The sequence below is a fragment of the Euphorbia lathyris genome, chromosome 1, assembly GCF_963576675.1.
Source record: "Euphorbia lathyris chromosome 1, ddEupLath1.1, whole genome shotgun sequence".
NCBI lineage: Eukaryota > Viridiplantae > Streptophyta > Magnoliopsida > Malpighiales > Euphorbiaceae > Euphorbia > Euphorbia lathyris.
Window position 1 is genome coordinate 109,258,028 of NC_088910.1, and position 27,342 is coordinate 109,285,369.

At 31.1% G+C, this 27,342-nt stretch overlaps 1 protein-coding gene and 1 non-coding gene across 2 annotated transcripts; both read right to left on the reverse strand.

The window, feature by feature from the left end:
- Positions 1-12,565: 12,565 nt before the first annotated feature.
- Positions 12,566-12,672, reverse strand: LOC136215931 (small nucleolar RNA R71). Its single transcript, XR_010682932.1, has one exon. It is a non-coding gene; the product is annotated as a small nucleolar RNA R71 (small nucleolar RNA).
- A 12,285-nt stretch (positions 12,673-24,957) lies between these two features.
- LOC136213272 (germin-like protein 9-3) lies at positions 24,958-25,605 on the reverse strand. Its single transcript, XM_066002818.1, has one exon. It carries the CDS (start codon positions 25,588-25,590, stop codon positions 24,958-24,960), a length of 633 nt encoding a protein of 210 aa, XP_065858890.1. The 5' UTR covers positions 25,591-25,605.
- Between the last annotated feature and the right edge of the window lie 1,737 nt (positions 25,606-27,342).

Below are 27,342 nucleotides of genomic sequence, written 5' to 3' on the forward strand. Positions count from 1 at the left end.
TATATTTTGGTTCATGTCATAAGATGTGGCTAAGTTATACGCTGGCCGCCACAAACCTACCGCAACACTCCTCCTTTGTCCGGCTTGGGACCGGCTGTAAAAGCCACCAAGTGACCCTCACAGGCGGAGTTGACTTGAATTCTCATTATATCCAAAATATGTAATCCTAATTTCTAAAATTCCGTCTAACCTCTCCTTTATCAAATATCACCTCTCATCCTTCTAAAAAACGTAGAATAAGAAAAAGCAACAACAAAAAAACGTAAAATATGAAAAATGAAAAAAAGGAAAAAAAAGCGGTCAAATTGTGAAAATGGAAAACAAAAAAAAATGAGAAAAATGTAAAAAAAAAACTACGAAAACATGAAAAACTATATACTAAGTTAACGTTTTTCATATTTTCCGTTGATTTCAATTATGTAAATAAATTTGTATGGTTCCATTTAAATAAGCAAACATTAGTCGTTACATTTCATCATTGTTTTAAATTTGTCAATTAAAATCAAACATTGTAATAGAATCATTATACCATTCTATTATATTACAACTTTGATTACGTTATATTGCATTATGGCATACCAAACAGATACTAAGAACTAATAATATACTTTATTCTGTGTAAAATTATAAAGTTGTGTTTATATTCAAGGGTACAGAGAATATTAGTATATTAGCAGCCAATTAATTAGGTTGATGTTTTAGTACAGTTAATAAATTTTATTTGAAAAAAGAGTCATCTAAATTATATTTAAAGAAAAATTCTACAATAATTGAGGATTAGTATTAGTCCCGACCATTAAAATGATACCACGTTAATTTAACTACTGATGTGGTATCATCCGAATAAAGAGATCAATACTGATCGATTCGACAATAGAATTTCTTGTATTTAAATAACTCTTGGAGCCGATTAATCCGACATAATAATAACAGTAAAAGCTGATTAAAATCTAAGATTGGCGAAGTGGACAAAATCGATGAAATCCAGGAAAGGTCAACTAAGATGATATTTTGATGATAACAAATAAAAAGGGTCCTATACCTTTTTAATGGATGCTTGAAGATTAGTTATATCTTAGAACACTAGTAATTAATCATAAACAGATCCCACCTGCATCAATCTGGGCCGTCTTTTCATGATTACTGCTCTTCTGATCATCAGGTTTTATTTGTCGACTGCATCTAAAACTATGCTTTAATTCTTTCATTTATTTAGGGTTACTGTTTTTATGCTTACATATTAAGTTTTACACCTTTACAAGCTTAATCTGATCATAATCCTTTTTTGCCTTTCTTTCCGTCCCAGATTAATATAAGATCTATGATTGAGCCTTAAATATCAGTTCGAACTTTTAGTCCAATCGGTTCCATGACATAGTATCAAAACCTCTAGGACCAAAAGGTCGAGGGTTCGAGTCCTGACAACCTCATTAATATGTATTTAAAAATTTAATATTTAAGGACGCTTTTCGGTGTCCCTAAATGCTTTATGTATTATCCTTAGGTTTTTGTTAGTTTGATGGAAAATAATTCAATTAATCCAAGAGCTGCATATATATATATAAGAAGAGTAACCTTCTCTTTTCAAAGCTGTCACTATAAAAATGATGATCAAATTATTGGAAACGCCAACTTGAAAGCTTCACATTTCCTACATTTTGTTTTTTTAACAAAAAGAAAAAAAAAGAAAAGAAAACAGGAAATCAATTAAGTTATCTATGTTACAGATAATAAAAATTATGTTTGGACTTTACTATTTTTACTTGATCTTGAATTTATGACATAGTATCAAGATATAGATGGTTTATACTCAAATAATGTGATTTATTAATGAAATATCTAACATATGGTAGAATAGATACATCGTGTAGGCCTATGGTATTTGTATGCAAAGATGTGTTAAAGGGGTTAGAAATAATAATAATAAAAATTATTTTCACCGATTAATTAAGCTTTTCTAAATCATTGTGATAATTTTATTTATTAATGGAGTTTCAACACATGATGAGATTTGTTTGTATTCTACATATTTCAAATCCAATGAAATTCATATATTGGTGTAAGAGATCGTAATAATAAAAAGATATTCAACTTAATTTTTTTTTATCATTAACAGAAATTATAAATATTAATATTTTCAACCTTACCACTTAACTTAAGTTTTTAGGTTAAATAATAATGACATAATATCCATTTGACTCTCTAAATTAAACCTTCAAAATCCATTATAACCTTAAACTATTAAAATCACCAATCAGGTCCATGAACTAAGCAAAAATCATCAATTGAATTTTCGTTCTAAACAAAAACCATTAATTGAGGCGTCAAAGAAAATCATCCGGTTGAATAGTTTTAAACCATCTTCCTCAAACTCATTTTGAACCAACACATTGATTATTACAGTCTATATTAAATAGTCATAATTTTTTATTTTATGATAAAATGAGGACACAATTGATGATTTTTGTTTAGTTTAGAGACTTTCTTGATGATTTTGATAGTTTAAGGACCTATCTGATTTTGAAGCTTTAGTTTGGAAACCTAAATGGATGTAATACCCATAATAATTGATTCATCTCATATTATTGTCATATTATTGGACTCCACTTATTAATTTAAAATTTTACTTAAAATAATTATTTTTGATATGACATCAGAGTTCGATTTATAAACCAGCTTATAGCATATTTGTATGCAATGATTTATTGGAAATTATAATTGTTTCTTAACTATTCTTATCTTTTAGTTCAAATGGTAATAAGTATTAATAGATTTTCACAAACTCTGTATTCTGACAAAATTAGAGACAGATTGGCATTTATGCTGCTTTTCCTCAAAGCCCTGGAAGGGCAATGTGAACAACTGTTCTTGTATGGGAGGGACAGAGTGGTAAGACTTTTCTCTAAGGATATTATGAGAATATATATACATAATTAAGCCCCTTCTGATGTCCCACAATTTGGAGGGATATTTATGTTTATGTTTATGGGGGCTCCCACAAATATAAGGTCATCAATATCATATCTCATATTTCTGTGTTCACACCCAATAGGATTTCTTCTTTTGCAATATGAATTCAGTTTCACTATATTTTTCCTATATCTTTTCTTTTTTCACATTCTACATACAAACATAATAAGTTGACTTTCTTGACAATCTTCATGTATTTATATTTATTAGACATTATTAACAAAAGATATCATTGAAGTTTACCTATCAACTAAATTTGGAATCTGGAAATTTTCATATGTTTATGAAATTCCAACACAAAAATATGAGCATTGTTCATATCGGTTCAAGCGCGGAGGAATTCACAAGCTGAAACTATAATAAAAGCTATTATTAAATCTTAACTATTAACTAATTTTTTTAGTTTAAATGATTCTTAACATGATATAATGATCATTCGAATTTAAAGTAGAATTAAACTGACCAACTTTTGTTAGTTTTTAAGGCTGTAATTTTTAACACAACAACATGATATATCATTAAAGATAATTAGTTTAATACGATCTATTTGACACTACAGTAAAACCTCTATAAATGCATATCCTTGGGACCGGAAAAAAATATTCATTAAGCGAGATTATTTATTTATCGATAAATGAATAAATTATTCATTTATCGATAAACTAATAAATTATTTATTTATCGATAAATATTCATTAGATATGTAATTATCTTGTTTAGGAAATATATATATATATATATATTGTGTAATTTAATAATTATTACTTTATATTTTCATTGGGCCCTTAAGGATTTAAATATTTTTTATTACTTAATGTATTTAGTGAGGTTATTACTTTAGTCCATTGGCCCAAGTCGGGACCGAAAGAATTTATTATATAATCGAGGTTATTACTTTATCGAATATTCATTTATCGAGGTTTAACTGTATTATCATTTTTGTGTTATTTATATTATATAATTACGTGGAATATATAGAGTTAGGGGGTATTTGTTTCAGCTTTTCGGATGAGCGTTTAACGTTTCACTCCAAACTGCAGAAAATATAGCGTTTGGTTAGGTTTATATAACTGCAGCGTTTTGGAGTTTTTTCGCGAAAAGTTCATACTTGGAGTTTTTCAAAAATAGCTATTTGTATTGACAAAATTATACTTCTTATTTCCATAAAATATGTTTTTTCTATAACATTATTTATGTTTCTACAACATAATTACCGGAAGAATAAAATTTTATTGCATTCAATAAATTTTTTATTTTTTTATATAGATTATTTTTATTAATTTGTGTAACACATTTTTTATTTTATAATATGATAAGGTGTAAAAATACCCATAACATTTATAGTAAGGAGTAATTTTACCTTTAACTTCTAAAATGGTGCAATCATACCTCTAACATTGGCAGCCAAGAGCAATTTTACCTCTAACATTGTCAAATTGGATCAAATTTGAGAAATAATTCATCAAAATGTCTTCTCGATCATGAATATTGTCATCTACACTTCACATGTGCATTATTTTATCATCATTAGTAACAGATTACAGACATATGATTATGTGTGAAATTAAAATATATATAAATTGAAGACTTGGATACAAAAAAAAAATTCAAATATTTCGCTGAATTTATAAATATTAATTTTCGATTTTCTTATTAAATCACAAAAAAAAATATGAAATCTCTTTTTCAGAATTAATTGATATATGCAATTGGTGTAGAATTAGAAATAAAATATATGTGTTTTATAATAATGTCTGAAGTTGACCCAACTTGCCAATGTTAGGGGTAAAATTGCTCTTAGTTGCCAATATTGTGGGTAAAATTGTACAATTTTAGATTTTAAGAGTAAAGTTGTTCCTAATCGTAAACGTTATGAATATTTTTTCACCTTATCCCTTTTATAATTTTTTTGTTGATTAATTTAAAACATGTCCATATTAGGCATTTTATTAAATCCGAACAATAACAGTTTAATACAATTTTACCAAATACTAATAATTGAACAACTAATAACAAACCGCTAACAGCAACAGGTTACTACAACTGCAAAAATCTAACAGTAACAGCAACAACTATTAGCTAACAGTTGAATCTTGGTAAAATAGTTATTACATAATATAAAACAGCTAGTTATATGTTGATGACTAAGTTAATTAGTTAGTGTTGTGAATAGAAGATATTTATGTATATGATGATAGGATATGACCATGGTGTTAGGTATGTTGGAAGTGGTTCTCATAAGTCATAATAATAATGTTTCATCTAAATGAATTATGATTCTAAAATGGGAGATCAATTATATGAAATCACCCAATCAAACTTAATTTTAATTATGACCCATTTTTATCATCATCAAATACATATAATAATAACATCTTAGTAAAGAAAAACACACAAACACATACACACCAAACATTCCCAAAAGACTCCTAGGAAATCAATGTCAAGAAACAAAATTTGAAACAAAAATATTTCTTACATTATAATGAGGTGGTTCGGTTGTCATGTACAAACATGTTTTTTTTTTTTTTTGAGAAAATAAACATGTTTATTATTTTCTAGTTACTTTTTTTTTTTTCAAAACTTCGATTGTTTTTTTTTTCTTTTTTTTTTTCATATGGAAATTATAACTAGGGGCTTAATAACAAGAAAAATTTCATAAATAGAAAAAAATAATAGAACAAAAATAAACTACAAAGATAACAGAATATATGAGGTATGAATTTGGCCCAGCTAGAATAAAAAGAGATGTTGAGCCTTTTTTAGTTTGGGCCTGTTAACTGAAGAAATGCAATTCAGATATTGGAAATTTACACAGAAATTCAGATTTAAAATATTATTTACAACTATATTAAAGGTGCCCGTTATGGTTACTTTGTTTTTTACAAAGTACCGTTACTTGAAAAATCATTGTTTTCATATATTTTAAGAACTATATTGTAAAAATTAGAGATCTAAAATATATTTTTTAGGGTGTAGTATTTATGAATTAATGCTTAAAATGTATAAATTAAACCATAAAATCATACTTTATTTATGATATATATAAAATAATGATATATTGAGAATTAAATTTTGTAATATGATTTAATTGTAATTTTATAATGAACTATGATTTTCATGTAAAAAGCCCGATATTTTAGGCAAATGAGATTGTTACGCCTCTAAGATTACCAATTTTTTTTTACGGAACTGTTGACCTTTTTTCAACTTAAACTAACTATATAATTTTCTAACACATTTGATCTTTTAATACTTTGAAGTGTAAAGTTGTGAAAGTATGAGTGTTGAATAGAAATTATTTACAACCAAATGAATGAATTTATAAAAATAATAAATTTTAAGAGCTTATAGGTAGATTTATCACTTATCTATACTATATATAATTACGAAAGCAGAGAGAAATGAGAAGAAGTGTTTTAGAGGTTTTTTTGATGAGTTGTCAACGTAGTAAAAAATCATATTAAAAATATTTAATTAATTAAAAATAAATATTTAATTAATTTAAAATAACAAATTTATAATTACTAACCTATTAATTAAAATAATAAAAGAAAGCAAGAGTTACGGGAAGATGAAAAACACAAAGCAAAGGAAATCCAAAAGTCACAAATAAACTTCTATATAAAGCATGATAGATAGTATTCCACCATTATATTCATTGGTCACGATAAATAGTATTCTATTTTTGAAGGTAAATATTCGATTTTTTTCATATGTTGTAGTTATTTTGTTCTCAATTATGTTGTTGTTTTATTTTTATTAAACAATAGTTGTTATAGTTTCATCTTTCAGATTCATTTCTATTGTTACCCAGGTTCTATACATCTCGCTATCTTATCCATGTTTTCTTTTTTATTTGTCTTTTTTTTTCAAAACTGATAGCTTCAATTGAAGAAATCCGACAGAAATAGAAGATACATGAACAACTAAAACCGGAAAACACAAAAGTGTCAAAAATTACAATAAATTCTTATGTTTCTCAAGGTAATTATCGATTTTTTTTCATATGTTGTAATTATTTTTGTTCTCAATTGTGTTGTTATTTTCTTTTTATTAAACAATAGTTGTTATAGTTTCATTTTTCAGAGATGAAATTCCATTTCTATCGTTACCCAGGTTTCATACCTCTCGCTACCTTATCCATGTTTTCTTTTTTATTTGTCTTTTTTTTTTCAAAATGACTAAAATATAGATTTTGTAAATTTGTATTCTTTTTTAGTATATGTTGCTAGGTGTTATCGTTTCGATTTCTAACTCTTAACTAAAATTTAGATTTTCGGCTTTATATGAACTCAATTTTTGGCTTTCTCAATTGTGCTGTTGTTTTATTTTTATTAAACAATTGTTGCTATAGTTTCATCTTTCAGAGATAAAATTCCATTTCTGTCGTTATCCAGATTCCATACCTCTCACTACCTTATCCATGTTTTCCTTTTTATTTGTTTATTTTTCAAAATGACTAAAATAAAGATTTTGTATATTTGCATTCTTTTTTAGTATATGTTCCTAGGTGTTATCGTTTTGATTGTTAACTCTAACTAAAATTTAGATTTTCAGCTCTTTATGAACTCAATTTTTAGTTTTAATTGAAGTTAGATTAATTTTTCTAATTTGGAACATGTTGAAATCCACTCATTTTTTTAGTTTGAGTTTAGCTAATTGATATGGATTGTATTTTTTATTTTTATGCATTTTGGTACAAATAGATATAAAGTTTCACACGATAGTTGTTCATTGAAGTTTGAGACATATTAAATAAAATATTAAAGAGATATTGGAATATTATACTTACAATGAAGTTTATTTCAATATAAATTATGTTATATTATTATTATTATTATTATTATCAAGAAGTTATTTTTTCCCAATTTTCTAGACAAGGAGATTGTAAGCATCTAATACGCTTGATAAGATGTTTATTCTTGAAGAATGTGGATTATGCTAGATACGAATTCAAAATCAAGGTAAATAAAAATAAATTTTGATGCTTAAAATCCTAAAAATATACATTAATTATGGATATTGAGATAATTGCTTTTGCAACATTGGCTTATATAATTTTTAACTATTATATTATGGTTCGTACAAAATTGTTAGTATTTCAAGAGTTTTTAACAAATGAAAATGAAATATGATCATAGGACAAATTATTGAAAAATATTAATTAAGAAAATATTATTATTTGAATCTCTTCAAATTCTCAAATGTTGAGCATAATGATTCTAATTAATATAATTAATTTCACATGTTATTATAAAACGTCTTTTTTTGTACTGAGTGGTTACAATTGCGATTTAATTCTATTTAACTAAAATTAATTTATGGACTTAATATACTTCATTAAGAAAAAATAAAATGTTTAATTAATGGGCAAAAAATATTTTCACTCTCCTCTTTATACGCTTATGTCTCGACATTCTCTCTTATTTTCAAAAAAAAAAAAACCGAGAGGAAGATGGTTCTCTCCTAATTATCTTTTTCGTCCCTTCATTTTTTTTTCAATTCTTTTGTTTGTTTTTCTTACTTACAAAATTCAAGAATATATAATTATTAGAAAATATTAATGAAGTCAAATAAGTGATATCTGCGAGTATGACTGATATTCTATATAGTGAAAGAATGAAGAACAAATTGATCGAATGTCTTGATGAGATATTACGAGATGAAAATAGGAGAAATCATCATCTTAAACTGATTCAATTAGATATATTGGGTTATTGTAGCAGAATGAATAATTGAATTCGAATACTTGGTGATCATGAAATTCCATCAACCAAAATAATTATCATCAAGATGAATTTGTGACTAATTCTTACGAATTTTATTTTTTTATATGTAACATATTGAATTGATAAAGTTTCTTCATATGCAACATTAGAAAGGTATTGATTGTAATAGTTTATAGAATAATATATTGATGTTGCTTCCATTTTAACATAGATTGTAATTCTTTTGTATCGTAGATATAATATTTAATTTTAATTGTAGTTTAATTCAATTTTTGTTTAACCTATATTGTAATTCTTTTGTATCGTAAATATAATATTTAATTTTAATTATAGTTTAATTCAATTTTAGGTTTTTTTATTATATTCTAATATATTTCTTAATTAATCTGCTATTTTATTATTATTGTTTCACAGAATATTTGGAATATGAAAATGTATTAAAATTCCTACATTGAATTTTGTAAAAATAAATAAATCATTCATCTTTAGTTAAAATTCTATAAAAAAGTAGTCAATTATTTTTAAAATTAATTTAATTTGAATTATCATTAAAAAATATATATTAATTTCAAATATACATAATATAAATTTTTTTCATAGCATGATATAAAATTATTTAAAAGTAAATATGTCAATTTATTTATTTATCTAAATTATATAAAAGTTTCATACCCCGTGCATCGCACGGGTTTTCGACTAGTTCAAATAATAGAAGAGTCAGCTATAGAATGTTTGATCTACCTAAATCAATTAATCGAATATATATTCAGAAAAAACCTTAAATGCCTATACATGACGGTACCTTAAATGCCTATATATCACGTCACAGTTTCAAGCGATTGAATTGTTTTTTTTTTTTTTATAGAAAAATTCAATTGTTTTTTAAAAGAGCAATTCAATTAAGTGAATAATAAATATAATTTTTTTTTTATCATTGGACTGTAATGCTATAGTTAAAAATTAATCTTTTGATTTGACTATCATATTATTTTTTAAATAGTTAGAGTGATTTTATTGAAATAAAAATGAAAGTTTTTTTTTTTTTTTTTTTACTTTATTGAATCCAATAACTTTTTGAAACTAACTTTAATGATCACTCATGCAATTAACTCTAGATTTTAGCTTGGTTAGTTTTTATACTCTCTATGTGAGGTGAGGTGAATTATGGGTTGGGCCTTATAAAAGGCCCATGAGAAGATAACGTTAACTCTAGTATTTAAATTATTATTTGTCCACTTGTGACCAACCCCTTACAAGTTACAAGGCCTGACCCATAATTACTCAAATTGAAGAAACCTAATATTGCATCTTGATTTGTTAATCTTCAATAAAGGAGGGTGTTATAAAAAAATTCAAAACTTTAACCCATTATACTAACAAATAATATATTATTTCCTCATTCATCTATTTTACTTTTAAATTTTTTTTTGTTAAAAAAATACTAGCAACTTTTTAAATACTATTATCTACAAATCATTATTTTATATATTATTTATTTTAATTATAAATATTATCATGAAAATACATCAATAGTAAATAACTAAATTATTTTTTATATTAAAAATGTTCAACAATATTGCCAAAAGGTGCCAACATTACATTCACCATGACTTGAATAGATGACACCTTTTGAAAGTTGGCAAAACGATTACCACATCATTAAGCACTTGTTAAGCTCAAAATATACCTAAAATATCATCAATAATTACATCAATATTGCTACAAATTTATGATATTTATAACAATTTAGAAAGCTTTTACTCTCGAATATGTTTCTTTCATGCAAGGTACATAAATATTTGGTAAAATCCAAATAGGAGTAAAAAGAGCTCAAAAATAGAAGAAAAGCCCTACAAAAGGAGTCGAAGACGACGAAAATTAATAACGCCAAGTCGAGGACACGAACGAGAGCGAAGAAATGAAAAATGCTCCGTGCCGCGACCGCGGCCCCCACTATTCACGGTCGCGACACGCGTCCCTCAGCCTCTCATTCCCTTCGTCTGAAGTACAATTGATGCTCCCCCATTCTCGGTAGAGAATTTAATATTCTCGGTACGAGCAGGAGATTTTAGAGGCCTAGTTACACACTTTCGTTTTCGACAAAACGCGATCGTTCGGGTAGATAAAGACGTCCTTTCACAGCGGACACGATCCTTCACAACGGACACGACACTTCAATCATGACTCTTCAACATCTATAAATAAAGTATTGATTGAGAGTTGAAAGAATGAATAGTGTGTTATACGTGTAGAAGAAAGAGATTAGTGTAGAATTTATGCAGAAATTCCGAATCAAGTGATTCAGAAGTTAGATTTCGATTCTGTTCAAAAGCAATATGATGTACACACATTGTTTACAAAATAATAACAAATTCAGTAGCGTTTAGACATTGTTCCAGTTTAGTTTACATTTTGGTAGTGGACCGACCCAGTCTCTATTACGAAGATTCAACGAGAAGATTGAGTAGAGGATTCGCCCCTGAGCCTGACAAACTCTAACGAAACCCAAGGAAAGGATTGACAACCCGTTCACTTGCACGCCGTCGAAGAATTCAATGCTCCATGTTCTCTGTAAACTTGTATCAATTTATATTTCATCTAATAAAGTCCGTTCTATTCGATAGATTTTTATGCAGCACTTATGGTAACCAATCCACTAAAGTGACTTCTGGTGTTTTCATTAAAACGTAGTTTAATTCAAAATCTTTACAAGGAAACTTTGTTGAACACTTAGGCAAATTATTATCTTGGTAGAGTTTTAATTTGGTTAAGGGCAATTATCCCGGATAAGGGTTTTGTCGCGTTCAAAGCCTATTAATTAGAGGTTCCGTCATTTATTTCATCTTTATAATTCGTACAAAGTTTAAAGTTGTTTTCTTTGCTTAATGCAAACAAATATACTTGTTTACTTTTCTAAAGTACTAAAACGTTCCTGTTTTGCAAATTCATTCTTAAATCAGATATTTTCTAACATCTTCATACTCTAACCTAATTCTCATTCTAGCAATTTCAAAACCAAAACCGATTAAATGATTTTCCATATTATAAACCTTAAAGTAAATTTAACCGATTGTAAATAAGTTTTGTTCGAAAAACGTTCCCTGTGGGATCGATATCTTTTATTACTACAAGCGTATACCGTGCACTTGTGGAAATCGCTCACCAAGTTTTTGGCGCCGTTGCCGGGGAATGCCAAAATTTTTGACAAATTTTTAAATTTTTCGTGTTTTATTACGAATCTAGGTTTATTCATACTTATTCAAACTTTTACATTTTATTTATTTTTAATTATTAACATATTTATTTTACCAATTCTGTTTTGTAGGTAGTTTCGGTTCGTGCGAAATTTCAAGTTCATGCGCAGTTCTCGAAGTTCAGGCACGTTACCAGATCCTATTGACCCAGAAATTGAAAGAACTCTTAAAAAGAACAAGAAAGAAAAGAAAAAGAAAAACAAAACCCCAATAAAAACTAAAATTACCGAGCCAGAATTTATGGCCACACTTATGGATTACGCTAGGCCAGGAGTGGCCGGTGTAACAAACAGTATAGTTAGACCCCAAATTAATGCAAACCAATTTGAAATTAAGCATGCGTTGCTTAATATGTTGCAAAATAATGTAACATTTTACGGGTTACCTAACGAAAATCCTAATACCCATTTGACAAATTTCTTAGAAATTTGCGACACTTTTAAAATACCAAATGTGACTGCAGAAGCAATCAATCTTTACCTTTTTCCCTTTACTTTGAAGGATCGAGCCAAAGAGTGGTTAACTTCTATGCCAGCCACAACATTTGAGACTTGGGAGCAATTAGCCCAAGCATTTTTATCAAAATTTTTTCCTTTAGCAAAAACCGCAAGAGTCATTAAAGAGTTAACATCTTTTTCTCAAAATGATAGTGAAACTCTTTATGAGGCTTGGGAACGTTTTAAAGAACTTCAACGTTTATGCCCACACCACCAATTGCCCGCTGAACTTTTAATGCAAACATTTTATAATGGACTAAATCCTACAACTAGAGGTTCATTGGACGCTATGTCTGGAGGGTTATTCATGAAGAAAACATCTGCCCAAGCAAGAGAACTTTTGGAGGAGATGGCAATCAACAGCAGTATGTGGCCCGCGGAACGTGGACACCTACCATCTGCGAAACCATCATCCTCAACAACATCATCAGTTAAAGGTATAGTGAACCTTGATCCAGTAGCGATGTTGCAAGCCCAATTTTTTGCCTTATCGCACAAAATTGATAGGTTTATGGCACCGTGTGATTCTAATGGTAAACCAATCCAAACGGATGTGGATTACGAAGGTATGAGTGAAATTGAACAGGTAAATTTTGTCCAAGGACAAAACCAAAATAATAACCCTTATTCCAATACATATAATCCTGGATGGAGAAATCATCCTAACTTTAACTGGAGAGATAATAATAATGCTAATGCTAATCAAAATCGTACTACTAATTATCAAAATCAATCCAGAGACACGATTAGCACTTTATCTTCTAAAATCGACAAATTCATTGATGCTATGAGCGGAAAAATAAGTAATCACGACGATGGTTTTAAACGGATCGAGAATAAATTCGATCAGCTTATTAAAACCAATCATCTAGCATCCATAATTTGGAGATTCAAATTGGACAACTCACTAAATCAATTCCATCCCGCAAAGAGGGAAGTCTTCCAAGCCATACGGAAGAAAATCCGAAAGAGCATGTTAAGGCTATCACTCTTCGTTCAGGGAAAAACTACTTAGGCCCGGAAATGCCCGGAAATTCGACTTTACCTGGAACTGATTTATCGAAGCCCAAAGAGGATACATTAAAACAAAAAGATGCACCAATTGACTCTAGTACAAAAACTTTTGTACCCAAACCACCTTTTCCACAAAAAGTCCGCAACAAGGACTATGATAAACAACTTTTAACATTTTTAGACAAACTTAAAAATTTGCATATTAATTTGAAGTTTATGGATGCAATTACGCAAATTCCCAATTATGGTAAATTCCTCAAAGATTTAATTTCAAAGAAAATCAGTTGGGAAGGAATTTCATCCATTTCACTAACTGAAGATTGCAGTTTGATTGTGTCAAGCAATTTGCCCACAAAACTCAAAGATCCCGGATGTTTTACCATTCCATGTAAATTGGGAGATATTGAATTCCCAAGTTGTCTTTGTGATTTAGGAGCAAGCATTAACTTGATGCCATTATCTATTTTTAATAAGTTAGGCTTAGAAGAAGACATCAAACGTACCAATATGGTTTTACAATTAGCGGATCAAACCACTAAAAGACCATACGGTATAATTGAGGATGTTTTAGTTAAAGTTGACAAATTTATTTTTTCTACCGATTTCGTTATTTTAGATTTTGCTTATGATGTAAATTGTCCGCTAATCTTTGGTAGACCGTTCATGAACACGGGACGTGCTCTAGTTGATGTGTCAAAAGGGAAAGTAGTTTTACGAATAGGAGATGATAAGATTGAGTTTGATATGAACCAAGCAATGAAATATCCTATGGAAGATTTCGCTTGTATGAAACTTGATTTAATTGAAGAATGTGTAAATGACATTGTTCAAAAAGAAGAAATAATAGAACCTATAATGAGTGAGGAACTAGAAGATAAGGACCCAGAACCTTTGATTCGAGAAGATGGACCAGTTCCGCCTTCAATTGTAGTTCCACCTAAATTAGAACTTAAAGAATTACTAAGTCATTTGAGGTACGCTTTCTTAGGCGAAGGCGATTCTCTACCTATTATTATCTCTAACAAATTAACATAAGTCCAAGAAGAGAAATTGAAAGAAGTTGTTAGAAATAGGATAGGAAGTATGGGTTGGCAAATTTCAGACTTAAAAGGTATTAATCCAAGTATTGTAATGCATAGAATTCATTTAGAAGAAGATAAGCCACCTAAAGCGGATAGGCAAAGACGCCTAAATCCGAACATGAAAGAAGTAGTAAAAAATGAAATTACTAAACTTCTGGACAATGGAATCATCTACCCTATCTCGGATAGTGAATGGGTTAGTCCAATCCATTGTGTACCTAAAAAGGGAGGCATAACAGTTGTAAGGAATGAAGAAGGTGAATTAATACCTACGCGAACCACCACTGGTTGGAGGGTTTGTATAGATTATAGAAATTTAAATAAAGCAACTAGGAAAGATCATTTTCCTCTTCCTTTCATTGATCAAATGATCGAAAGGATAGCTGGTCATGCTTTCTACTGTTTTCTTGATGGTTATTCCGAATTCTTTCAAATATACATTTACCAGGATGACCAAGATAAAACAACCTTCACATGTCCTTACGGAACATTTGCATATAGAAGAATGCCCTTTGGTCTATGTAACGCACCTGCAACATTTCAACGTTGTATGACTGCAATTTTTAATGATTTCATTGAAGATATCATGGAAGTTTTTATGGACGATTTTTCAGTTTATGGAGATTCTTTTGATTCGTGCCTAGAAAATTTGGATAAAGTTTTGTCTAGGTGTGAAGAAACAAATTTGGTATTAAACTGGGAAAAATGTCATTTCATGGTTGACGAAGGAATTGTTCTAGGTCACAAAATATCTGAAAAAGGATTAGAAGTAGATAGAGCAAAAACCTCAGTAATAGAGAAATTACCCGCTCCAACTACTGTTAAGGGAGTAAGATCATTCTTAGGACATGCTGGTTTTTACAGAAGATTTATTAAAAAAAATTCTGTAATTTCCAAACCACTTACTAATTTACTCATTAAAGATTCAACCTTTGATTTTAATGAAGAATGCGTTAAAGCGTTCGAAACATTGAAAACAGCTTTAGTCAGTGCACTTGTTATTGCTAAACCCGATTGGGATCTACCATTTGAAATTATGTGTGATGCAAGTGATTTAGCTGTCGGATGTGTTTTAGGTCAAAGGAAAGATAAGAAACTTCATGTCATTTATTATGCAAGTCACACACTGTCTGGTGCACAATTAAACTACACCATAACTGAGAAAGAAATGTTAGCCATAGTTTTTGCATGTGACAAGTTTAGGTCATATTTATTAGGTTCAAAAGTTATTATTTATACTGATCATGCAGCATTAAGATATTTATTTGCTAAGAAGGATGCAAAACCACGTCTAATTAGATGGGTTTTATTGTTGCAAGAATTTGATATAGAAATAAAAGACAAAAAGGGAGTTGAAAATCTTGTCGCCGATCATCTATCGAGACTTGAAGATGAAAACGGTCCTAGAGGTGAAACTACCGGTATACGAGATGATTTCCCTGATGAACACCTCTATCAAATAAAAAGTGCCATGTCACCATGGTATGCAGATATTGCTAATTATCTTGCAGCCAATATTGTTCCGGAAGGATTAGATTTCCAACAAAAGAAGAAATTTTTCTTCGATATTAAACAATATTTTTGGGAAGATCCCTTTTTGTTCAAGACTTGTGGTGACGGGATAATTAGGAGATGCGTTGGTGAAAATGAATACGAATCCATAATATCGGAATGTCATTCTAGTTCTTATGGAGGACATAATGGAGTTAACAAGACAGCTGCTAGAATATTTGAAAGCGGTTTCTTTTGGCCTACGATGTTTAAGGACGTCCGTTCATTTATTACTCGTTGTGATAAGTGCCAAAGAACAGGAAATCTAGAAAGGAAAGATGAGATGCCCCTCACAACCATATTAGAAGTTGAAGTCTTCGATATGTGGGGAATAGATTTCATGGGACCTTTTCCCCCTTCCAATGGTAAAACTTACATATTAGTTGCCGTCGATTATGTTTCGAAGTGGGTTGAAGCAATTGCAACCCCGACGAACGATTCTAAAGTTGTCGTTAATTTTCTTGACGATATATTCTGTAGATTTGGTTGTCCAAGAGTTATCGTTAGTGATGGCGGTACTCATTTTATAAACAAGAGTTTTGAAACGCTTATGAAAAAATATGGAGTACGCCACCGCGTATCAACGTCGTACCATCCTCAGTCAAATGGTCAGGCGAAGATATCAAACAGAGAACTCAAATGGATTCTCGAAAAAACAGTTTCATCTTCTAGAAAAGATTGGTCTTCTAAACTCAATAATGCGCTATGGGCATACCGTACTGCATTTAAAACACCAATAGGAATGACTCCGTACCGCTTAGTGTATGGGAAGGCATGTCATTTGCCAGTCGAATTAGAACACAAAGCCTATTGGGCTATTAGAGAACTAAACTTTGATTTACGACAAGTAGGTAAGAAACGTTTGCTCAATTTGAATGAGTTAGATGAGTTACGTCATCTATCTTACGAAAATGCAAAGATTTATAAAGAAAAAGTGAAAAAATGGCACGATGCCAAAATTAAAGTTAAACACTTTAATGTTGGGGATAAAGTGCTGTTATTTAATTCACGACTTCGTTTATTTCCAGGAAAACTTAAGTCCAGATGGATAGGACCATATTTAGTCGTCAAAACATTCGATTATGGTTCTTTAGAACTGGAAGGTCCTACCGGAGTTCGATTCAAAGTTAATGGTAATCGATGTAAAATCTATTACGAAAATATTTCCCAACTAGAAATTGAGTTCGTAACAAGATTGTCTAACGTATAAATTACTCAGTTTATTTTGTTTTATTGTTTTTATATTTTTTTTGTTCATTTATTTTATTTTATTTTGTTATATTTTATTTTATTTTTTTCAAAATGCCATTTTTATGATTAGATGACTTTATGTTATGATTTAAATGAATAAAATATTTCTATTTCATGATTTTAGATTTAATTTTTAGAAAATTAAGATGAATTTGAAGTTTCAGGCAATTCTCTGCCGCGAATTTAGAATTCCCTGCCGAGAATCCTCTTTTTTTAGAACAATCCAAATAGGTTAGGATTTCTCTGTTCATACCGAGAATTTTAAATTCTCTACCGTGAATCGGGAGGTAGCTTAGACGCCTGATTTCCGCAAGGAAATCAGCGTGTCGCGACCGCGGCTTTGCCATTCGCGGTCGCGACACGCGTGTTTCCTGCACTATCAGGTCTGCAACACTCTAACCCTTTCGACGAACCTCTTGGCAAACGAAACATTAAGTTTCTTCATTTCCGAAAGGTGCAATTTATACCTTTTCATAATAAAACGATACCTCTTTTCATTTAAACTCTTATAAATTAATCCTAGAGGATTCAAGTTCTGTTACAATTCTTTTCATCTTTGTCAGAACTCGGATTTTCTTCGCAAACACCGTTCTTTACTAAAGTAACACAAACTTTGCACCATGCCTACCAAGAACAAACCATCTAGGCACAATACTGCCTCAATCAACAAACGCCCAGACTTATCCAAGCGATATGGGGCGCCTTTTCCTATCTTCAGTCACGATGAAGGTAGGCGTTATTGGAATCACCGTTACAAATTCTTCACCGGAATGTTGTATATGGATGAATTTCTTAATAGCCAATTAGGCATTAGTGATGACATGAGCCGCTATATGGAGCGCTTAGGGTGGACAAAATTCGCCCAAATGCGATTTCCAATAATAGGCGACTAGATACTCGAATTCTTTTGTACCGTGCGTTTTACTAATAAACGACGAGTACGTCTTAGTTTGCGTCGAGAAGGCGAAATCTTCACTTTCGGCTATCCTGAGTTGCATGCTTGGTTTGGTTTTCCCCCGAGGGATACAATCAAACGTCATCCTGGACGAGACATGACATCCTCGGACATTTGGAGAATGCTCACTAGATTCTGGCGATTCAATTCAAAACTCGCATATAATCACTCTTTTCGCTCCAACTCTATGCTGTATTTACACAAATTTCTGTGTCACAGTTTATTCGGGCGCACATTCAGTAGTGTGGTCCGTGACACGGATTTATATGTTCTTGGAGATATATTCCATGGAAATGCAGTGGATTCTTCCAAAATTCTGATGGAAGGTCTTGTCGCCGCTTCTCGATCCAAAGATAAGAAGATTGGGTTCGGCAATATAATCTGTGGAATAATTCTCGGTTCAAAGGGTACTATTGATATCCCCTGGAGTGATGATAAATTCTTCCCGACAATTGACTATGAATTTCTCGAGCACGAAGGACTTGTGAAACGTGTCTTTCGAGCAGGGCCTCAATTTTTGTCTGCACCGGAACGTGAAACTTTCGTGCAGTTTCAAATTGATCGTACTAATGCTAGAAATATCCCGTTAGATAGAGATGAATATGTAGAATAGTTTATGTTTTTCATTTTATTTTTTGTATATATTTTGTTTTGTATTAATTATTAGTTTGTTTTCATTACTTGTACATATGTTAAAATAATAAAGATCTTATTTCATTCAATTCTTAATTTTTATCCATTTGATCCATTATCTATACTTAGCATATTTCATATGAGTAATTTCTCTTACTCAAATTAAGATAAAAAGGATTCACTTGAACTAATATGGTTTTCTATTTTTCCACACGTATATCTACATTTTATTTATAACTCAATTTCTTTTCAATGCATTAGGTTTTCATTTAATCAATTCAATTCATGTATTAAATATGTTTTACCATGCACTTATTATGCATTTAATATGGTTCTCTTAACTTATATGCATAAATGAACATTTAAGTTTCATTAATTCTTCATAATCAATTTATTATACTTTAATTCAATTTATTATTTAAGTTTTAAGTGCAGGAACACTAAATATTAAGTTCAGGAACCATTTCCTCAATAAAATTGCACAAACCATGTCAAAAGGCACCAAAATAGGCCATTTTTGAATTTATTAAATTCTCGGTATGAGCAGCAACTTTGGCAGAATTTCAGGGCGAAAATTGCCTGAACATCGCGTGCCGCGGCCGCGGCTTTGCCATTCGCGGTCGCGACACGCGTATAAATTGCCCTTTTCAATCCGATTTTGCCACCAAATTTTGCCTATTCCTATTCCTATTCTACCTACTCACCTACCTATACAACCCTATATAAACCTACCTCTTACACAAACCTCATATCACCTCTATTTTTACCCAATCCCTTACTCTAAACTCTTCCCCAAAAATCTACTTTTACTCTTCCCAATTTATTCACTCCAATTTCTATCCTCTTCTCTATTTCAATCACTTCCAATTCAAACCCCCAAACTCATCTTCAAGCTTTACTCTTTCTCTCAATTCCTTTTTCTTCTTCTTCTTCTTCTCAAACCCTAAAAACACAAAACACCATCACCATGGTTAGGACTAAGCGTGTTGGTAACAAGCCCGCTATTACGGAAGCTAATCGCCTTCGGGTTCAATGCGGAGCTTATTTTGACATCTATTCGGATGAAGAAGCCGCTCGTTTCAAACATTTTTCTCAAGCCGACCGCCAATTTGTGGATATGCACTTCTTAGACTTCCATTCGGTAAGAGCATTAAATTTCTCTACTCGAATTGATGCCTTTATTGAAGCTTTGGGTTGGCAAGAATTCGTTAATATGCGTTTCCCGCGTATTAATGAATATGTAGTGGAATTTTTGGTCACTTTGACCATGAACAAGAAGAAAACTTCAATTTCTTTTAGGAATAATGGTATCCCTTACACCATTGACTATGAAGCAATGGGCAATATGTTTGGTTTCCCTACTTCTGATTTTTATGATAAGCCTAAGGATTTTGATAATGATGCGGTTTGGCAAACTCTTTCGGACCAAGACTATTTTAATTCGAAAAACACTTTAAGCAAGTTGATTAAGGACAATTGTGTGTTCTTCTTTCATAAGTATTTGAGTTTCTCCTTGTTTGGTCATGTTGAGAGTTCCAAGATTCAGGTTCGGGATTTGTATGTTTTGGATAGTTTGCTTAAAGGCTTGCGGATTGATAGCATTGGTATTTTATTTGATAATTTGTTCCTTGCTTCGAGGGCTACTACCATTCAAATCCCTCTTTGTAATTTTATCACCGCTATTGTGTTGGGAGCACGGGGTGAGTTGGCCGATTATGACATGTCCACCTACCGTGGGTATGTTCCGCTTTTGGACATCTCGGCTCTTGAGCGAGCTCATTTATTGCTTCCACAAGGACCTCCCGTCTTTATTTCATATGCTACCCGAATTGCTCACCTTCGTGGCACTATGGGTGGTGGCGCTTCAAGTTCTCAATTTGTAGGTACCGAAGGCGGCGGAGAGGCGGAGGCGAGGAGGATGAACCACCGGCTCAAGCACAACCCCAAGCACCTCAAGCGGCAGATGATCCGATAGATTTGCGGAGGATTTTGGACCAAATCAATTCCAACAATCGTCAAATGAATTTAAGAATTGATGATTTGGTTGAAAACAATATGGTGATGAATGACAACCTCAACCTTTTGAGGCGTGAACATCGATCGACTCGGCATCGGATGCTTTCCTTTTTCCGACGCCGCAATGTGGAGACGTCACCTACACCTCCCGATTCCCCACCTCAAGCTTAGGTTGTTTTCTTTAATTTTATTATCTTGTTATAATTTGGTACAATTTTCATTTTCATATGTTTGGTACAATTTTCAATTTTTAATTTTATGTTGAATGTTTCATTTGCACCATTCCTATCTTTATTTCGTATGCTTAAATTTTTGTGCTTTTATTCTTGATATCTCGCTTTTGCACCAATGAGGACATGGTCCAATTTAAGTGTGGGAGGAGATGTACATCATTTTCATTTTTCTAGCACAAATAACAAATGCAACGAATCATTTATAACAAATGCAACGTATTTTGCAACATAAACTTGTTTAAAACGCTATTTTTATTAACTTCACATTTTCATATATTTTTAAAAATTAATCATAAGTTAATATGATTATTTTTAGGTTATCATTATCGTTAGAAATTATATTTCTATACGGGGAATATTTTTCAAAATTTTTCACGAATCTCCGATACGATTTTAAGTAAAATTGTCTCGAGTGAATGTATTTTAAATAAAAAATTCTTTATTCAATCTCTATTTTTATATCATGAAATTCATGATACAATAAATCTTATTTTAAGTTTTCAATTAGGTTTATAGGCATTAAATTGAACTAACAATTTTAGCTCGGTTTGATTTCGTCTTACATTAACACCAATTGAAGTTTTTAAGGAAACTTTAGCCATAATACATGTTGAATTTTAAGTCAATATAGGACGAATGTGCTGTTTTTCTTTTTCCCAAGTTACAATTTTATAATTCATGTTAATTAATCAATTAGTTGAATTCTTAACTTTTGGCCACGATTGAGACCAACCTTATCACAATCGAGGTATGAAAGGGAAGAAAATTAAGTACCGTTTACTTTTGGCCACGGTTGCGACCACCCTTATCAAAATCGAGGTATGGAAGGAACGTTTAAAAAATAATAATAATAAGCGTGTATAAGTTTAAAGTAACGATTGCGTCCACCCATGGCATGGTCGGTACCTCTTAAGCAAACACAAAGCAATAAAATACGTATAAAGTTACGATCAAGACCACCCTTATCTCGGGCGTAACTAAGCAATAATTAACCCAAGTACTTATTTAAAATAATATATCTCATATATTAGTTTAGGTTTGGGAAAGGAAATTTTTTGCTTTGAAATACCTTGAGACGAAAGACTCAATAACATGCGTGCTTACATTGTCCCGAATGCTTCAATTCCAAATTGAAAATACAAGACGAGTGATATATCGTATATTGTACTAAGTTAGTTTGATATTTTGTGTATAAATTTGCCATGCGAAGTTAGTCTTTTCGGCTTAACTAATTTAAAAGGTAATACAGAGATATATGTTTTATTTTCATAAAGAGATTAGTTAGAGAATAAATTCAGTGAAATTTTGCTCGGGACTAGCAAAAGATTAAGTGTGGAGATTTGTTAAGCCCAAAATATACCTAAAATATCATCAATAATTACATCAATATTGCTACGAATTTATGATATTTATAACCATTTAGAAAGCTTTTACTCTCGAATATGTTTCTTTCATGCAAGGTACATAAATATTTGGTAAAATCCAAATAGGAGTAAAAAGAGCTCAAAAATAGAAGAAAAGCCCTACAAAAGGAGTCGAAGACGACGAAAATTAATAACGCCAAGTCGAGGACACGAACGAGAGCGAAGAAATGAAAAATGCTCTGTGCCGCGACCGCGGCCCCCACTATTCACGGTCACGACACGCGTCCCTCAGCCTCTCCTTCCCTTCGTCTGAAGTACAATTGATGCTCCCCCATTCTCGGTAGAGAATTTAATATTCTCGGTACGAGCAGGAGATTTTAGAGGCCTAGTTACACACTTTCGTTTTCGACGAAACGCGATCGTTAAAGACGTCCTTTCGCAGCGGACACGATCCTTCACAACGGACACGACACTTCAATCATGACTCTTCAACATCTATAAATAAAGTATTGATTGAGAGTTGACAGAATGAATAGTGTGTTATACGTGTAGAAGAAAGAGATTAGTGTAGAATTTATGCAGAAATTCCGAATCAAGTGATTCAGAAGTTAGATTTCGATTCTGTTCAAAAGCAATATGATGTACACACATTGTTTACAAAATAATAACAAATTCAGTAGCGTTTAGACATTGTTTCAGTTTAGTTTACATTTTGGTAGTGGACCGACCCAATCTCTATTACGAAGATTCAACGAGAAGATTGAGTAGAGGATTCGCCCCTGAGCCTGACAAACTCTAACGACACCCAAGGAAAGGATTGACAACCCGTTCACTTGCACACCGTCGAAGAATTCAATGCTCCATGTTCTCTGTAAACTTGTATCAATTTATATTTCATCTAATAAAGTCTGTTCTATTCGATAGATTTTTATGCAGCACTTATGGTAACCAATCCACTAAAGCGACTGCTGGTGTTTTCATTAAAATGTAGTTTAATTCAAAATCTTTACAAGGAAACTTTGTTGAACACTTAGGCAAATTATTATCTCGGTAGAGTTTTAATTTGGTTAAGGGCAATTATCCCGGATAAGGGTTTTGTCGCGTTCAAAGCCTATTAATTAGAGGTTCCGTCATTTATTTCATCTTTATAATTCGTACAAAGTTTAAAGTTGTTTTGTTTGCTTAATGCAAACAAATATACTTGTTTACTTTTCTAAAGTACTAAAACGTTCCTGTTTTGCAAATTCATTCTTAAATCAGATATTTTCTAACATCTTCATACTCTAACCTAATTCTCATTCTAGCAATTTCAAAACCAAAACCGATTAAACGATTTTTCATATTATAAACCTTAAAGTAAATTTAGCCGATTGTAAATAAGTTTTGTTCGAAAAACGTTCCCTGTGGGATCGATATCTTTTATTACTACAAGCGTATACCGTGCACTTGCGGAAATCGCTCAACAGCACTCAATCAAGCACTGTTTACTGAAAATTTTTAAACGTTCTCTTGTACCAAGGGACGTAAAGGAGTTTACATGATCTCAGCTACATACTAGAACAAGAGGCAGCGATAGTGACAAGCGTACTGTCCAACCTATTCATCCTGACAATTACAAACTTTTCGTAACGCATCCCGACTTTAATCCAACTTGAGGTATACAAACGACTAAACTTTGGAGTTGTGAACGATCTTTCCAACACATTAAAGAGAATAATGAAGTTTTGAGCTTGCGCTAGTCCACCAGTAAAAATGCACTTTTGTTACAAATTCTACATCTTGACCATATGGCACACAATTGCTTCGGCATTGTCCCACTAGACCTAGTGTGTCATCTTGCATTCCCTTATCTCCTTTCACAATCTTCACAACTTAGCGAATTTAGCAGGGGTTTGAGGAACCATATGAGCGTTTTTGGTGGAAGCCATTACTTTCAAAAAAGTAATTATTCGGTCCGCGATCCGAATAATTCCAACAGTTAAATGTTTCCTAAATTAACCTTAAATCATGAATATTCTATTAGTTTTAATACAAATTTATTACAGGTTATAAAAATATTTAATATTTATCTACTCAAAATAATAAATTCATTAAAAGAATAAATCAGCAAAATAATGTATAACAGAATTATGTTTTAACTATGTTAATTTTCTTTTTCTTTTTTAATAGGAAAACTATGTTTTTTTTTGTTAATTATCTTAAAACCACATGAATGTTGAATGGACAGAAATATTATACTAATTACGAGAAAAATAATACTTTAATTATCATTAGACAAGTAATTAATTATCATTTCATGTTAATTGAGAACAACAGAATCATGCTAATAGCTTCACCCCGCTGATCATTATTACAATTATTAAATCGAAAATGAATAACATATTGAACTAATTATTATATGCCGATCAAGTCTTGACAGTATTAGCTGCAATAAGTTTAGAGATAGTCTGAACATCAGTTTTAAAAGCCTCAGCAAGAATCTGAGGAGCAATCCCACTTCCAAACACAGAAACAGGCAGAGAAGAAGCACCTGCATTAGCACTACCAAACATACCAAGAGCATAAGCAGGAGAATCACTCCTTGTATTAACCTGAAAATGCACAAGTCCTTTTGGGAACACAAACATATCAGGAGCTTGAAGTGTCTGTGTAAAGAGCTTGTTAGTGGTGTCAACAAATCCGACTTCAAGAACTCCTTGGAGAACCATTAAAAGCTCGGCGGATCGAGGGTGAACATGAGGAGGATTAATTCCGGAAGGTGGATAGATTAGTGCTGCTACTGATACTGATTGGCCTTCGAGAGCTGGGAATTCTTTCATTGATGCTTTTGTTATGATTGCAGTAGTGCCTGTTATGTTGAGATTTACTAATTGTCTGAATCCTGTGTAGGTGAAGTAGTCGCTGGTTATGTTTGTGGGTACTGCCATTAGAGGTGTAATGAAGTCCTTGAGGATATCGGGGTCTCCGGCGTTGGATACTATTGCACTGGATAATGTTATGATCATGGAAATGGCGATGAAATTGGAAAACTTCCCCATTTCTTTGATGTTGAGATTGATGGTTAAAATGTTGAAGTTATGAGTTTATGAATATTAGGGTTTAATTTGGTGGCTATATATAGGGAGCGAGAATGAGCTGGATATGTACAGGAAAGTGCAAAGAGTTTTCATCAGAGCTTGTATGAGTTGGCAAGCGATGATACATAGGCATTTTAATTTGATAGGATTAATGTTTCTTGTTTTATACATGGAGCTAGGTCGGCTGTTGTTATTCTAATATTCAATTAAGATAACCAAAGGATGTGGTGGATACTTAACCAAAAGTTAGGGTTAAAATTTCATATTGGACACAAAGAAATCTTAAATATTTGGACTAGCTGTTCCATTCATTTGAGGCACGCGAACAAAGATTAGTCTGAACGTAGACATAGGTTAAAGGTGCAGTTATGGTGGTGCGGACCATCCCAGATTATCTCGTGATTTGATAAAAAAAATATTCAATTAATATTTATAATATTGGAGCTTTAATTGATCTTGATTAAGTTTATGATATTTTTTATATTCTGACAACTTTTATATCTACCAACAAAATCTTGTGTCATTCATTATGCTAATTTTGAGTCCTCTCATCTAATTTTTATATTTAGCACACATGACTCCAAAGAAATCCAAACGTTATACTTATATAGAAATATGATATATAAATTTCGAGGCTACGCATGTCTCATTACTACTATATATATATTTTTTTTTTCACAAGGTTTTATACTTTCATCAAACATCAATCATGAAACACATAACTCTTATTTAATGTCTTTATATGACTTCAGCCAAAATATTCCCATCTATTGAAGGGTTTGATATATAGAGTTCAAAACCGGGCGAGGTGTTCCTCATTCTTGTCCTCAAATATTTAAAAAAAAAAAAATCGTTCTTGTTCTTATATATGAATCAGGAAAAAATCTATTTACATCTGCATTTCAGAGATATTTTGATTTAATTTTAAATATTAATTAAAAATTAAATTTATATAAAATAAAGCATCAAACTAACGAATGATAAATCTAATGATTTAAAATTTTAGTTAAATATAAATAATTTGTATAATTTTTTTTAATTACTGTTATAATTAAATTTATTAAATGTAAAAATTAATATTATTAATATTTAAAAACTATATATATTTTTTTATTAATAATTTCAGAAATTTATAAGAAATCTCAAATCATCATGAGATGAGGAGGGTATTTTACTCCCCGTCCCAAATGAATTAAATATTCCCTATTTCCGTCTAGTGTAGAATTTGTTTTTTTGGATTATCGGTTCCCATTAGAATGGATTCTTAGAATGAACGAAAAATCTCTACTCGTTGTTAATCCTAGCCTAATATGGTATCAATGGAATACTTAAAGCTTCTCCAATTTGTTTAAAAAGAAAAAATCTAGAGACAAAAGATCTGCAAGTCTCAAAGAGATCAAACCCGAAGGCTCACTAGGAGTAATACATCCTATAAATTATTAAGCTCTTATTTGACGTGTAAGTTATACAAATAATTCAAACTCCATTTAGTATTATAAAATGATATCACTATTTTTCTAAAATAAAATAGTTAAAAAGATATCTGGTATGACAATCTATATGTCAATTGACGTGTTAAAATAGTGATATACTCAAAGTTTTGTTTGCGCTAAATGCAATTTGAATTACACATATCACTGGATTGTCTAAGTAGAGCTTGATGCGTTCAAAAATAAATGATCAAGGTCTTAATATGTCCATTTAAAAAATTAG

Excerpts from the sequence above, each read along its gene's own strand:
- LOC136213272 (XM_066002818.1), bottom strand. The coding sequence starts at position 25,590 with ATGGGGAAGTTTTCCAATTTCATCGCCATTTCCATGATCATAACATTA.